At 40.7% G+C, this 14,366-nt stretch overlaps 1 protein-coding gene across 6 annotated transcripts in view; it reads right to left on the reverse strand.

The window, feature by feature from the left end:
• ARNT2 (aryl hydrocarbon receptor nuclear translocator 2) overlaps nucleotides 1-14,366 on the reverse strand; it is a 99,384-nt gene that overhangs the window by 31,414 nt on the left and 53,604 nt on the right. For 5 of the 6 annotated variants that reach the window (XM_069025592.1, XM_069025594.1, XM_069025591.1 and 2 more), the window contains 4 exons: nucleotides 12,010-12,112; nucleotides 9,939-10,004; nucleotides 9,451-9,536; nucleotides 1,826-1,902 (listed from right to left, as the gene is read on the reverse strand). In XM_069025592.1, coding sequence (XP_068881693.1) covers nucleotides 1,826-1,902; nucleotides 9,451-9,536; nucleotides 9,939-10,004; nucleotides 12,010-12,112 — 332 coding nt within the window. The remainder of the gene's footprint in view (nucleotides 1-1,825; nucleotides 1,903-9,450; nucleotides 9,537-9,938; nucleotides 10,005-12,009; nucleotides 12,113-14,366) is intronic. The other variant, XM_069025593.1, reaches the window with a different exon arrangement.

The following is a 14,366-nucleotide window of genomic DNA, read 5'->3' on the forward strand; positions in this document are numbered from 1 at the left end:
AGCCTTTAGGCAAGTTTGCAGGGCAAGTATCTCACCCTATGGCATCTATCAAGGCTTAACAGCACAGCAGAAAAACAAACACACCACAAGTTCCCAAGAAGGGGGGATATAGTGAGGACAGAAGTCCAGCTGGATTCACCTCACTTTGCAGCACATCAGGCATCATGGTTCCTATCTTTGTCAACCAAGAATGAAAGACTTGCAGAGGACAATACTGGCCACTCATTTTAGGATAGGAAGCCAACCCATTATCTGTAAACATAACCAACAGGACTGTTCAGACTAAACACTCATCTTTCAGGTGACATGAACCCCACCTGAAACACCTACAGAACATGAACCAAGTCCTCCAGAGGCTGAGGTAGGAGATACTAAACCAGCAAGCGGCTGCTCATAATGAAAAACACAGTTCTCTAAATATTTCTCAAATCTCACCAGAGAGAACAATGTGTTTTCAGCTCTCTGCCTGAAATCTGTGCTATCAGGCCACTTCATACCCATTCTTTCCTACTGGAGCTACAAAGGAGACCACTGATTTTCTTACAACTTCCAGAGCTATCTCTGCTAACAATGCAAAATGAGCAAAATCTCATGGTTTTGCTAACTTGGAGTTGATTAGCCAGTTAACTGTATGCAAGATTTCAAGTTGCTGTTACAGAACAAGAGTTTCTAATTTGTGCACCCTGACTCCTTTCTGATTTAACCCACCCACAGAGCTTCCTCCTGCCCTCCCTCACATACCCCAATGGCTCCTCTAAAGTAACAGACATTTTGACATCACTTGGAAATCATCTTTCTTTGGAAGCTGTAACACACAAACCCCCATAACTTCCTTTTTTCCATTAGTGGAATATATTACTCTTGATTGTGAAAGCATGATTAACCTAAAAACCATCCCAGAGTACTTCTGTAGCTCTTGCATGGCCATAGAGAGCCACTGTGCAGATGTGCTAACGCTTGCAGGCTGTTCACCTTGGGTAAGATGGGTTTGGCACCTGTGAAAGGGTCAATCCACCTTGTCAGGAGGAGTGATCCCCTCCTAGCAGATGGCAGCGAGTGCAGGGGATCATGCAAGAGGCTCAAACATGTTCACCCATGGCAGAATTCCCAGACCAGGAAGATAAAAACTGTCCTCCCTGCTGCGGTGGAGGAGATTCACCAAAACTCCTTTAGCTCAGAGCTCTGAACTCTGCTCAGCAATGCACAAAGGAAAGAAATGCACTACAACAATTGCAACTGTCTACACAAAAAGGAAGGAAAATTCTGTTCTCCCAGTTCCTTCAGCTCACATCTGATCTGAATGCACAACACAATACAGGCTGAGAATAAAGTTATGATTCCTGAAGTGCCTCTTGACTACCTTATCTTTACCATTTTCAGAATAACTCCTGCAATCACAGTTTTTCAAGTAGTTGATTAGCTGGAGAGAGAATGAACGGAAAAATGGCAGGGAGTGCATCACTGGCTTTGGGGGCCACTTTAACCCAGCACCTGCAGCACCTGTACTGCCACGTTTCTCACTACCCACAGTATCCCAGCCCTACACATCCTAAAGACTGGCAGGTCTGTACACACTCATCTTCAGGAGCATCCCTGCTGTTGTTACTGGATTAAGTACACATATGCACCAAAATCAGCTTCATTTTGCTCTGTTGACAAGTTCTAGGCAAGTCACTGACCACTCAGACATCAAGGCACTTCATAAACTGGAGGTATATTACAAGTTACAGTCTAGCAGCAAAACAGCGTGCAAATCTTTTACAACTACACCAGAACAATGATCATGCTTTCAGAAATAGTTTGTATATGGAAAGACTGGCATTACCTGAAGCCTTCCTATTGCCACGAGGCAGTATTTACTACCTTGTCCCACATCAGCATCTTCTTCTGGTATCGTCATTCCTGGAGTAAATGATAACAAATACTGTTATAATTAGGAAATTGTGATAAACAGAGATGCTGCTGTCCTGGCTCTGTACTTTTCTAGATGTTCTAACTCTTACACAATAACCTTATTTTCCCCTCTAAGATTCAGTCATTATTTCTGGGTTCAGATCAGATGATCCTTCTCAGTTGTGCTCAATCCTACATACCTCACATGTATATACACAGTACCCACAGCAGCAATTTTGATTGCTGCAGACAAAGCAGATGTTAAAATTCCATTATACACTGAGATGGCCAGTAACACTTCCACAAGTGCTGCTGCACCAGCATGAACCATGGGGTCACTTAATATGGTCAGTGAATGCACACTATGTTCAGTTTTCTTTGTGAATAATATCTTATAATGAGCCTTAAAAACAAGGCACAGCCTAAACTAATCATTAATTCTGTGCTCATATTTAACAGCTGGTTTTACTTTTTTCTACAATGGCCTAAACGTGCGTCGTTACGTTGAAAGACTGAAAAAATGTGGATGCTTTGCTGACACTGCTCGTTCCAGCTGTGTAACAGGAGTAACTACCATAAACACAGGAATAGTTTCAGAACATACATGTGTACTATTTTCCATCTCAGCATTTCACAAATAGGAACATTCAGATTAGCACTGTTTGCTTGCTTGTTGGCTAAGCCTTAAGGCTATTTCCCAACTCCAGTACTGAGATACCAAGTTCGTATGAAACACTTGAAAAAACATCCTCCGGGAGTGACACCACTGACCTATTTTAAATGATCTGTAAAACTCTTTCACAAGGGTTTTTAAGGAACTCAGTCATAACAGGCAGTGAATCATTTAAAAGGCACTTAAAAGCATTAATGGAATTAATTGCAAAGCAGCTACCATTTCTGAAACAACAGCCACTTCATTCTCTAAATGTATAATCCCCAATAGAAGTCAATCTTCGGACAGTGCAGAGGATGACAGCACACCACTTTCTTAAATGGCACCTCTAAAAACAGCTAAAAATGCTGCTGACTGAACTGAAGTCATATCTAAGGATGTTATTTTGTATCAAAACAGATGAATCTTATCTGACAGTTTCTTATCTATCTTATCTATCAGTTTCTAAATAGCACTTCACAGGTATTTTTTGGTCCTCTGATGCCATGAAGACTTTTTGCCTTTTTATACCCCTGTCATACCTTTTTACAACTTCTGTATTCTCAGTGCTTTTTGCCTACATTCTTGGACTTGTTTGTTCACCTAGGAGACTGAGCATTTTAGAAGCTTCACAGGTAGGGGTTAGTGTGCCCCAGAGCCCAAGGTCCTCTCCAGAACACATTCTGTAAACCAAGATAGAACCATCCAGGGGAAGGTTCCTTGGGGAGAGGGGCTCACTTGAGCCTCTCACTGGGGAATCTTTGATAGATGTGCTAATTAGTAAAACCTATAATGTTACACCAGATCTTTTGGGGGTGCATTGCAGTGTGGACTGAGCTGCATATGACCTGGATGTGTGCACCTAAGGATCCTTAAAATAAATACCAAGGTAAAATCCCTTTTCCCCTTCTAACCGTGTATGACTCTTGATTTTAAGACCAGGAAAAGGCATCACTCACTGAACTATAATAAAATAAAATACACCAAGTCTGAAAGAAAACCCCCCATGTTTTTGTATAATATATTGAAACTTGTTGTGCAATAATTTCACAGTCTGGGGGGCACAACATTATTTGCAGTCCCCTACTGGTAATCAGAATTTTATCAAGGGCTCTCAAGAGCTTTACAAAGGAGGAGCATTATTGTCCCATCTAACAAGTGCTGTGTTAAGGACGTAACTCCTGGCATTTTAGCTGGATAACCTTAACCAAAATATCCCTTTCAAATGGAGTTTTCCATTTGAGAAGGACAAATTTTAGGAATACTCCCTTAATTTCAAAAGCTTTTCCAATCATTTCTTTAGTGGCACAGAGTATTGCAAAGGACAGCAAAGATACAGCTGGACAGCTTCCACTTTGCATCATCTTTTTTTTCTCTGCAGCTTTCAACAATGCTTTCCTTTTTGGGAACTTGGTCCATGCTTGCTACTGCTCAAATAAAATCAAAGTAACATAAACAACCTCCAAAATTAAACCTAGCTAAGAAAAATTATTTCTGATGTCACTCTGTTGACAAAGGGAGGCTGTTGTCCTAATTTTCATCTTTTTTTTTTTCCCCTTTTGCCCAAGATGGATTACATTTGGTCGGTATAGCACACTGGAAAATGTATTAGCTGGGTTATGCCACAAGAGACTCTATGAATAAAAACCAATCTGCCTGGAATTAATCAATACCTGACCCAGTGGATTGCTAACCCCTTCCCAAAGTGCCTAGAGAAAAAATATGCAAAATAATTGTCTGCTTCTCTGCAATGTAGGTGCTATTACTGGCAGCATTCAATATAGAAAAATTATTTTCTTTACTCTTCAGCTGATATTTCCAAAGATTCAACTCTGGGTGTCTTTATATGGGAGGGTGCATTTGCAGTTGAGATTTACTTTTGCTTTAGTGCATTTCCTACTGAACACACTCCAGTATGGACAGGTAAGTAAAGATGTGCACTGCACTTAATACCAGTTTGTCCAGCTCTTAACACAACATAATATTGCTCCTTAACATCACCAAGTACCACCATTATCTCCAAAAAAAGTTGTAAGAGCTTGGTCCCCCAACAGCCACAAAACTGATCTTTAGGGGGTACCAACAAAATAAACATACTTCAGTTACTCACATTCTTTATGTGTAACCCTGCAAGAAGCTTTATTTCTCAACACCAAATATGCACCCCTCTTGAATAATAAATACAGCACTGTGCTTCCTGAGTTCATATCAACACTTGGCACAGCTAAGCAGCAACTGAGCATCACAAATAAAACGCTGTGCCGTCAGAGGCTATATTTAATTTCCAAGTGTCCTTCACACCAGCAAACAGTTTCCCACAGGGCAACAGCATGTGTTGGTGTGGACACAAGGAACTTTTTAGTTTTCCCAATGAGCTTCCAGTTGGCTCTAACAACAGAAAAGCTTCATTTTCTGCTTTCTTTCTCTACCCTTCTGCCCCAAATTTTCTGTGAGACACAGAACAGCGTTAGCTGATTTATAGTTTTATTTCACTACACTAAGAAAGAAATTATTTCTAATTCTTTAGAAAGATGGAATTTAAGTATCCAGTGGTCACTAGCAATCCCCTGTCTCCATTAGAACCATTTCTGATAGTTACTTGCCAGGGAAGGAACTACACTGCCTGACTTTATCTCCCATACAAAACAATGGAAAAAGGCTTTCACAAAAAAGGCTGTGGATAGCATACCAAGGACAAAAATGTCATGAAAAATCCCAATAAAAACTAAATTAATCACTCTTTCAAAAAAATAAATAAAGCCTTAAAAATGACAGCATTGCAAGCAATATTCAAGCAACTGTTTTGTTTTGTATTGGAAGAGGGAGTACTTTGCACAAATGTCCAGATTCTGGCCAAAACTTTAAAATAACCTAACAGCTTTGGCATGCTGTGGTTAAGATGTTACCGTAAGTCTGACTTGGAAGACTAAAATGTTTCTTTTTTAACTAAAGAAAAAAAAAAAAAAGGTTTCAACATTATCTGAATTTAACATTATTCTGTGACTTTTTATTTGAAGTTTCTGAAACATGTATCTATCTCTTTTCTTCACTATGTGCTTTCTGCAGATCCTTGCTTTGATTTACAGAAAACTACCAACATCCTGACAGAGTTTATCTTCTCTCTCCACCAAATCCTATGGCATGAAAAAAAAAGCAAAACAAACCTATTAGGAAAGTATCATATGGACCACAGAGGACTCATTTCCTTCCAGGAATGAGATCTTCAGAGGGGAGAAAAACACAGAAGAAAAGCAAATCTTGCTTAAGTTGAAAATGGGAAGAAAAACCCAGAAGAAGGTCAGCACTTCTCAGTTTTATGACTGGTTATGAACTTGAAGCACTGTCTAGGCTGAGGATCACAAGTTCTACCTGTGCTGCTTTGCTGGGAGCAGAGGGACAAAGGCTGGACTCGCTGCTCAGGCAGTTTCACACAAGGGGTCCTTTGACCTCATTCAGAATAACCCAACACCACGCTCTCATTATTTAACCAAACACACAACATGACTGGCTGGAACATCCATCTGAAATATCTGACTCCTTTTTCCTTGGACTTCCACACCAAGTTCACCCTGATTACTCGAGGCCAGCACATAACCCATGGGGATATAAGTCTGTAGGTATCTTATGCCAGGTTTTGCACTTGATCTTAATTTTACCTCTTTTTAGGCACAATGGAGGAAAATGAACAGACCATTAACACATAGCCTGAACGGAGGGCGAGGCATGATGCTCTTCCTGTGTGTTCTCTGCCTTTTCTCAGTGAAGAAGGGGCTGAGGACAGTCTGTCAGTACATGAGCCTTGCTGCTCCACACAGGTGAGAAAAAACACAAAGGTAGGCTGGATGTGCAAAAGTGTTTTCACGCTGAACACAGATCTGAACCACAACACAACAAACCCAGTCCTTAAAATATGCCACCAACTGTCTGTAGCTTATTAATTTTCACCTGTTTGAAGTACTCAGATGACTTCAGATTTGTACACACTCCTCACTGCAGCAGCACATAGTCTGTCACACCAATATGATCACAGAACAGTTCTTCTCTGGATACTTCTGTATCAACACTGATTGTTTTATTCAGTGCAGGACTAAAAAAACTGAACAGTGGCCACAGAAAATGCAATTCATCCCAGAAAGAGAAAATACCAAGTGCTAAAAAAATGAGACTAAGTACAGATTAAGGGCATTTGATAAGATTTGTTGTTTTGCTTATGAACAGGTTGTATCATGTATTAGCTATATAATGCACATGCCACACTGCATGTTTTGAAAGAAAAGGATCTGGAGTTTATATTAGAGTGTCCACTTGGCAATTGAAAAATAAATGCAAATTATCTTTTCAACTGCTGAATTTTTAAACAGCTGTGATTTAGCACAAACCCATTTATTCCCAAGAATCCAGAGATGATGCAGGGCTTGCTGATTTGAACAAAGTAATTTTATTACAGGGTAGAGAAGCCTTGGCAAATTCCATTAATGCTGTGGTTATCTCATTTGCTTTGCAGATTACGGTTGAATTACCACTGGAAATGAGAACAAATGCAGTGATGTTGTCACTTATTTACTCAAACATATAGGGGAACAATTCAGCCCATGGATATTCCCATTCAACTTTGAAAGTCAATGGATACATGACAATCACCAACACAAAGTGGGGAAGATTGGGAGGGCAAATAAACACTCCTGAAAAAGGCCTCGATTCAGTTCTATGTGCCCTGAAAAAGGCACTCAGACATGACTAATAGGAGTAACAATTTCGATGGTAACATAAAAGACCACTGAAATTCCACATAAGGCTGCCAAAATCAAAAACATCTCCTAGGATTGTGCTATAGTTTGGAGGCATGAACATTGTGAAGGAGCACTGGGATATCATAAGGGAGCACCATGTGATTTTGAGGAGTGGAGTAATAGAAATGGGATGAAATCCAACATTACTAAATGCATAAGCATGCACTTGGGGAACAGTAACAGTCATAAGCTAAAGCAACAGAAATAGGATGGAACTTGGTATTACTAATTGAAACATCACACAAATCAAAGCAAGATTTGCAGTTGAGAAGTGAGAAGAAGGCAGCCTGGAAGATATATATATTTATATCAGATGTCTTAGGATGCCTGCAGGATGCACCACACAAAAGAGAAGGATGCTGTATCCTACACTGCCAGGCAAGACAGAAATATTGTTTGTGTTATCCATCTCTACAATCTCATCTGAAACAGGAATGTATAGTGCCAGCGACCTACATTTTGAGAAGGGGAGTGAAAACAAGAACAATTGCAGAGAAAAGTCACAAAGGTAAAGAGAATGAATTTTGAGCATGTAAAGTACAAGTGGGCTGGATTGTCTTTGCAGAGTCCAGGCTGACAGGGTATAACCTCCTTCTGGAAATGCACCAGAACACTGGAGAGACACAGAGGCACAAGGCAGGAAAATTCCCATAAAGCAATGAGGATTGAAAATTAAAGAGGCTGTTAGGCATGGGAAAGCAGTGATGTTTTGGAAGAGATGAGATGGGGAAAAGACCTCACCAATGCCAGCTGGGATTTGCAATGTGATTGATACCTGGGCACTCAAAGACCCAGAAGAAGATCCTTTTAATCCCATGCTGCTGTCCTGCAGAACTGGTGGCTGAAGGGCACACACTGCCAACATCAGGACCTAATGCTGACATGAGCTCTTGCATCTGCAGCTCTGCACCAGCAACACACACCCCTGAAGAGTCAGATCTCTTTAAACATCCCACAACATGCAGCAAGATTCTCATTCAAGCTAAACAAAATCTTATTTGACCTCCACCTTCCTGAGGAGACATCCCATATATCAAGGTTGAAATTCCATTATGTTTGGAATTACCAATAGAAAAGTAAGTCTTTTTGTAGAAGAAAACAAAACAGAAAAAACCCATCCATTTTCAGAGCACTTTACAGACACTGTGCTCTCACACTTTTGAGATAGAAGCAAAATTGAAACATCTTGACTCCTATTAAATCCTATTAGCAGCAAGAGGGGAAGTTTTCCTCTGCTTCCGAAACCGCGTTGCAGCAGAAAACCAACAAGAAGATCACATCTGCATGCTGGTTGCACACATTTGGTACAAACCACCTCTCAGGACTCATAATCCCTGGATCAATGTGATTTATGGCTGTGGTGTACAACCACAAAAGGGCAGGACAGCTCCTGGTTAGATTCACGCCAGCAGGCGCTGTCACATTGCAAACAACCTCTTCAATTCCTGCCAATGCCAAGGTCAAGGAACCCTGCTCATAACGAGCTCTGGATGAGCTCCACTGTCTCCTCTTGGAATTTTTCAAAGGTAAATATTCCCACATGTAACACTGAGTTCCAGCAGGTAAATGTTTTTCTCCGTCGATCAAAGCAATATGCCAAGACTTGATTCCCACAAAAACAGCCTCAAACCAGAATTTATCACAAATACTGAACGTTCTCGAGTAACACCATCACTGTGAACATCCATGTGCCTAAACTGAAATGACATGTTTTCATAGAGAGGTGCTTGCAACTCAGCACTTAAGTACAAAAGCATTAACTGGTGTTTTCTAGAGGTACACATGCTTTGCATCCACCTTTTTAAAATCACACCCTTTCTATGTTGGTTTATCAACATAAACTGAAAACTTTTGGCCCCAGTTTCTGGAATCCTGCATTACTGGCAATTCCTACAGGTGCTCTGTGACAGTGAAATCGAGAAGGGTGCCACGTGGAAAAAGGGCACTGAGTAACATCAGCTGATTTCTTCTTACCAAAAGCTTCTCAAGGTAAGCTTTAATTGCTTACCACACTACAATTCTCCCTGTTTTTCTTGCAGCATGGAAACCTGAGCCAGGTTTTCAGCTGTCCTAAGGACAGTTTGGTGCACACTGCCTTCCACGAGGGATACAAACCTGCTGGTGGCCAAGCCTTGATATAGCCAGTGCAATGGACAACAGCATACTGTGCTTCACCTTCTTTCACCGGGCCCAGGCCATTCCTGAATGAACAAGAAACACAAAAACATCACATTGATTGATATGAAGAATAGCTTTATGCTTTCAAACTACAACTACTAAGGATTTACCAGTATTTGCAAGTTATGTTGGAACCACCCAAGCATCAGCCTAGGGTCCTGTACACTGCCAGCTCTGTTATGCTGCTATTCAAGCTGTACCTGTTTTCTTGTTATACTTCTCTGAGAAAGATATTGAAGACTGATTCAGAGATGGAGCTGGTGTAAGACAAAGAATTGAAGTGATACTTGCAAAGACATTTTGTTTGCAAAAAGATCCAGTGGGTGCAGGACCAGGTAACACTCCTGGAGTGGGCATTAACCCAGTGGCAAGTGAGAAGGCCGAGGGCAACTACAGCTGCTTTGTGGTAAATCAAATAATAGTACCTGTATCTTTTTCTCATGGTGGTTATTCTGTTCAGAGGTAAATGATCCAGAGGAGCATTTCCACACCTAAAAGTAAATTAATACTTTAAAAAGCTAAAAAATTAATATAAATACACACAATGAAAGTTTTGAGATCTTTATTACCATATGTAAGTAGGCAATTATGGATACTTATTTCTGGCAAAAAGTTGCATGTTCATGTTTTTTTAGAATGTGCTGCTTCCATAGGCTGAGCTTTTAAAGTGTGCTACAAATATTTTCTTTGTTTGAGAAAAATAAAAGAGACTAGGAAAAGATTTCCTTCCAAACTCCCCCAGCCTATAGACTATTTGAAATTGATATCCCACGTGTGGCTAAAGAATAGACACACTTCAAAATGCCATAAAACGAGTGTGAAAACTAGAGAAAAGTATGTCAGGTATCCCAAATATCCACACAGACCAATCTCAGTCTTCCTACAGCTTCCCTGAACAGAAAAATTCCACTGCCATCCACCAGCTACAATGTCTGTAGACATTAGGATAATGTTTGCAAGATCAAACTATTTACACTGTCAAGTAACTTTGCTGAACACTTGTTCATGTGTATTTTGTGATATTTGTAAGTATGCCTAACTGTATAATTTCAACAATCCATCTGGAGCTGAGCAAATAGTTTGAAGGGTAAAAGCAGTTCATTTTTAATGGAAAAATAATAACAATGAAAGAAGCAACCACAAGGAAAGTTCACATTATCTGAGGCTCATTCTTCCCAGAAGGTTTTCTTTTTATTCCTTGAATTTTTTTTGCTTAGCAGTCACTGCCAAGGAGAAGAAGTGAACAACTAAAATAAGATTTAGAAATACAAAAACAGTGGGGTTACTGGCACGTGTAAAATCACTCTCATGCACTGGAGTTTATAGAATCAGGGTGCTAGGAAATAACTGCAATCTGAATTGTTTTGAAAGCTGGGGAACAACTGCAAAGAGGACACTAAGCCTGGTTTTCTTTGCACAAACAAGTCCTCTTAACATGATGTGCAGCTTGGAGGAAGAAAAACCAGTGTTCTCAGTGCTGCTCTGCTGGGCTGTACTCCTTCCACCCCAGTTAAGAGGGGGAAAAGGTTCTATAGCTCTGAAGTCTGATCTTACAGATATAAAGCATATAAACACCTCAGAAAGGCACCCAGGAGCCAAACATTCAGCATCCTCACAGGACTGGAAAAAATCCACCATATAACCAGAGTACAGGTATCTGTACTTGAATATGTCAAGTATTTTGCTTCGTGTGTTTCATTCTGTCATGAATTTTGCATTTGCTGTTTTCAGCATTTATACTGGACATAGCCTACAGATGATGTACTTTCATCAGTCTGTAGTTGATGTACAACTGTGTACTTTCCCCACCTAACCACTGACAAAAATTTATTGCAATAGAAACAGGGGTTTTAGCCTGCTAGCACTAAAACAAAAGAAGTGCTCACGAGCACCCCCAGAAAAGCACTGGGACAGACAAATCTCTTAAAAGAAGCCCAAACAATGCAGAAGAAGTTGGAAAATTGCAAATTAAAAACCCTCTAAAAATTACTCATTTATCTAGCATCAGCCAGCTGACATCTGGTTAATTCATACCAGGCTTAGGTTAATTCCTACATAGCTGGCACGTTTGCAACTGAATTCCTGTTTATCTTCAGAATTCTTCTAATATTCTTGGTTTGCTGAACAAATACACAGAGCTGGGCATTCGTTACCCTTGCGAAAGCTTTGTTTCCAAATTGTCAATTTGAGTAACTTTACTAGAAAAGACAATGGCTAACAGTCCAGGGGTGAAGCTGTCATGAAGTTCCCTGGAAAAAGGAACCTACACCCCACACTGACAATACTAACTACAACAGAAATGACGAGCTGTTTCGCCTTTAACTGTAAAGGAAGACTAGGTTCAGTTTTACTCCAGTTCCTAAAGGAAGTATTCTAGAAATACATCATGGGAGCGTGTCATTCCAGCTTTAGCTTGTAATCAAGGTCAAATTAGTGCAACAAACTGTCTGAAGCTGAGGACTGGAACCATTATGGGAATACAGGGTAAATGCATACCTCATCCTGCAAATGAAAGAGCGCCTGGATCCCATGCACATTCTCATTGAGGACTGCTGACCCTCTTTCTTTACTGTCCCAGTCTTCAAGTCCAGGATTCGTCCTAGAAATGCCAGGGAGAGCAACTGGTGTTGAGTACATAAATTTAATTCCATTTACTAGAAACTAAGATAACAAAAGTTCATGAGCTGAATGCCATTATCCCAGTTAGGGGAAAAAATACCAACAAAAAAAAAAATCTTGATCCTGGTCCCACAGGGGAGGATCAGTTATGTGCTGGTTTAACTAAGGATTTCAGCAAGGCTGACTCTGAGTCACAAGAGTGATGGCTCTTTCCTTGGCTGGCCCAAGACCAACTTCCAGGGCAGAGTCAAATGCCTGGAGGCAAACAAGGCAATGACAGCAGGCACAGCTTTTGACTTGGTCCGCTTGCTCCACTCTTTACCAGAACTGTGGATAAAGCAATATTTATCAATCCCCTGACAGCTGCTCCTCTTTCCCTGTGCTTGTGCCTATCTAGAACACTCTCACCACAGCACCACCTCACAGTGGGAGCTGTCAGGATGGTGAGATGCACAAAAGACCAACCTTTTCTCCTTGTTGACAAGATACAGGATTTGTCACAACAGCACTTATGGTGGGGGCCTTTCAAAGCTGATAAAGAACTGACATGTCAACAGCATTTTTAATTTTCAGACAGATCAGTGAGATGATCTGATTCACCACACAGCAACACAAGCCTGTGCAAGGTCCAGGGCCAGACCCTGCTCCCTACAACCCTCAGAAGCACACACCACAGGCACAGCTTGGAAAAGGGACAACAGCCACCCAGCCAGCTCAAGAGAGGACAAGACAGAGGGAATGCAAAGGTAGGAAGGGGGTAACAGATTAATTTTTTCATTTAAAACAGAAGACTGATTACTACAGACAGGTTCAGATCAGGGACTTCAGGACACTGGGTATCACCCAGAATCCTTCTGCTTATCACCAAAGAACTAAGAAAATGGACTCTCACATCTACAGCTCAAATGCTAAGAGATGACTACAAAACCCAGCACAGACTAGAAATGAATCACTGGCCCAGATCCACATGCTCAAGGGCTGGATGCAGCCACAAAAGTGACAGTGGGCAAGAGAAATGCAGTGGGAACAGCTGCCAGGCAATTAAATGCCAGCCACCAGTGCTGACAGCACACGGCCGTGAGCAAACCCACATGTTTAAGGTGGGCATCTTTCAGTAACTGAAACTATACAAGCCTGAGTCTTCACTGTGGTGTAAGTAGCCAGGTTTACAGCAATAGAAGGTGCCTATTCTGTCTGTACTGAATTGAAGACAACATGCAGAATACATTCAAAGACTCCCTCACCAGACCGACCTAAAAGTCTCTGTCCAAAAATTCAGTTCTGAAATAAACCTTCTGCCAAACACTAAGTTCAGAATTATTCTACCTCTAAATATTTACTTCCATCCATGAATGGGAATGAAATCATTACATAATAGTTTAAAGATTAACATTTTACATAAGGAATTAGGCAGCAGCATTTTAGTTTTAAGGTATACTCCAGAAAACTCCTTCCTGAGGAAAGCCACCCCTGCCAACAGAAGGTCAGACCTCATTTGGTGTCATCTCCAAGGTGCATCTCAGATGGTTAAGAAGTCAGCCTGACTGGGGAACAATTCCTAAGGGTGCTTCAATTTAAAGCACTGGTCTATATATTAATCCTGGCCTATGATTCAGGTGTGAGCTGGGAAGAAATCACATCAGACTTCCCAGCTCAGCTGTGCTGACCCCACAGTGTAGGATGGATCTGAAGTTCTAACACTCTTCCCTTCCCTGCACTGGACAGTCTCTCTCTGTCTCTATGGCCAAAGTCACAGTCTATTTCCCCATCCCTTCAACTAATCAGACAATTGAGAGAAATAAAATACCATTGGGCAGGAGGCAAACTTGTTCTCAAACCATGGCAATATATGATAAAGCACATAAAGACAGAATATATGTGCAGGACCCAATGGCTGTCCATGTGAACAGGCCAGAGAAATAAAACCATTAAAAAGCAATTTTCTCTCAGGGCACAATAGCTTTGTCATACACACAAACAAAAGAAAAGTTGTTTGATGTGCACTTTCTTTTTTCATTCCAATACAAATTCTTGAAGAGACACTAATATTAATCAAAAAGCAGTGACAGTAAATGTAACTCAAACAGCTAATAGAAATTTCTGGTTTTATCATCCAAGAGCATCTATTAAAAAAAAAAAAAAAAGAAGGATATTTCACAATTACGTGGCCACTAACTCTAAAATTGCTGACACATGTTCCTTTGGCATGTCTGGAACCCCCAACAACAAGTGTC

Source organism: Aphelocoma coerulescens, chromosome 10 (assembly GCF_041296385.1).
Source record: "Aphelocoma coerulescens isolate FSJ_1873_10779 chromosome 10, UR_Acoe_1.0, whole genome shotgun sequence".
Lineage (NCBI taxonomy): Eukaryota > Metazoa > Chordata > Aves > Passeriformes > Corvidae > Aphelocoma > Aphelocoma coerulescens.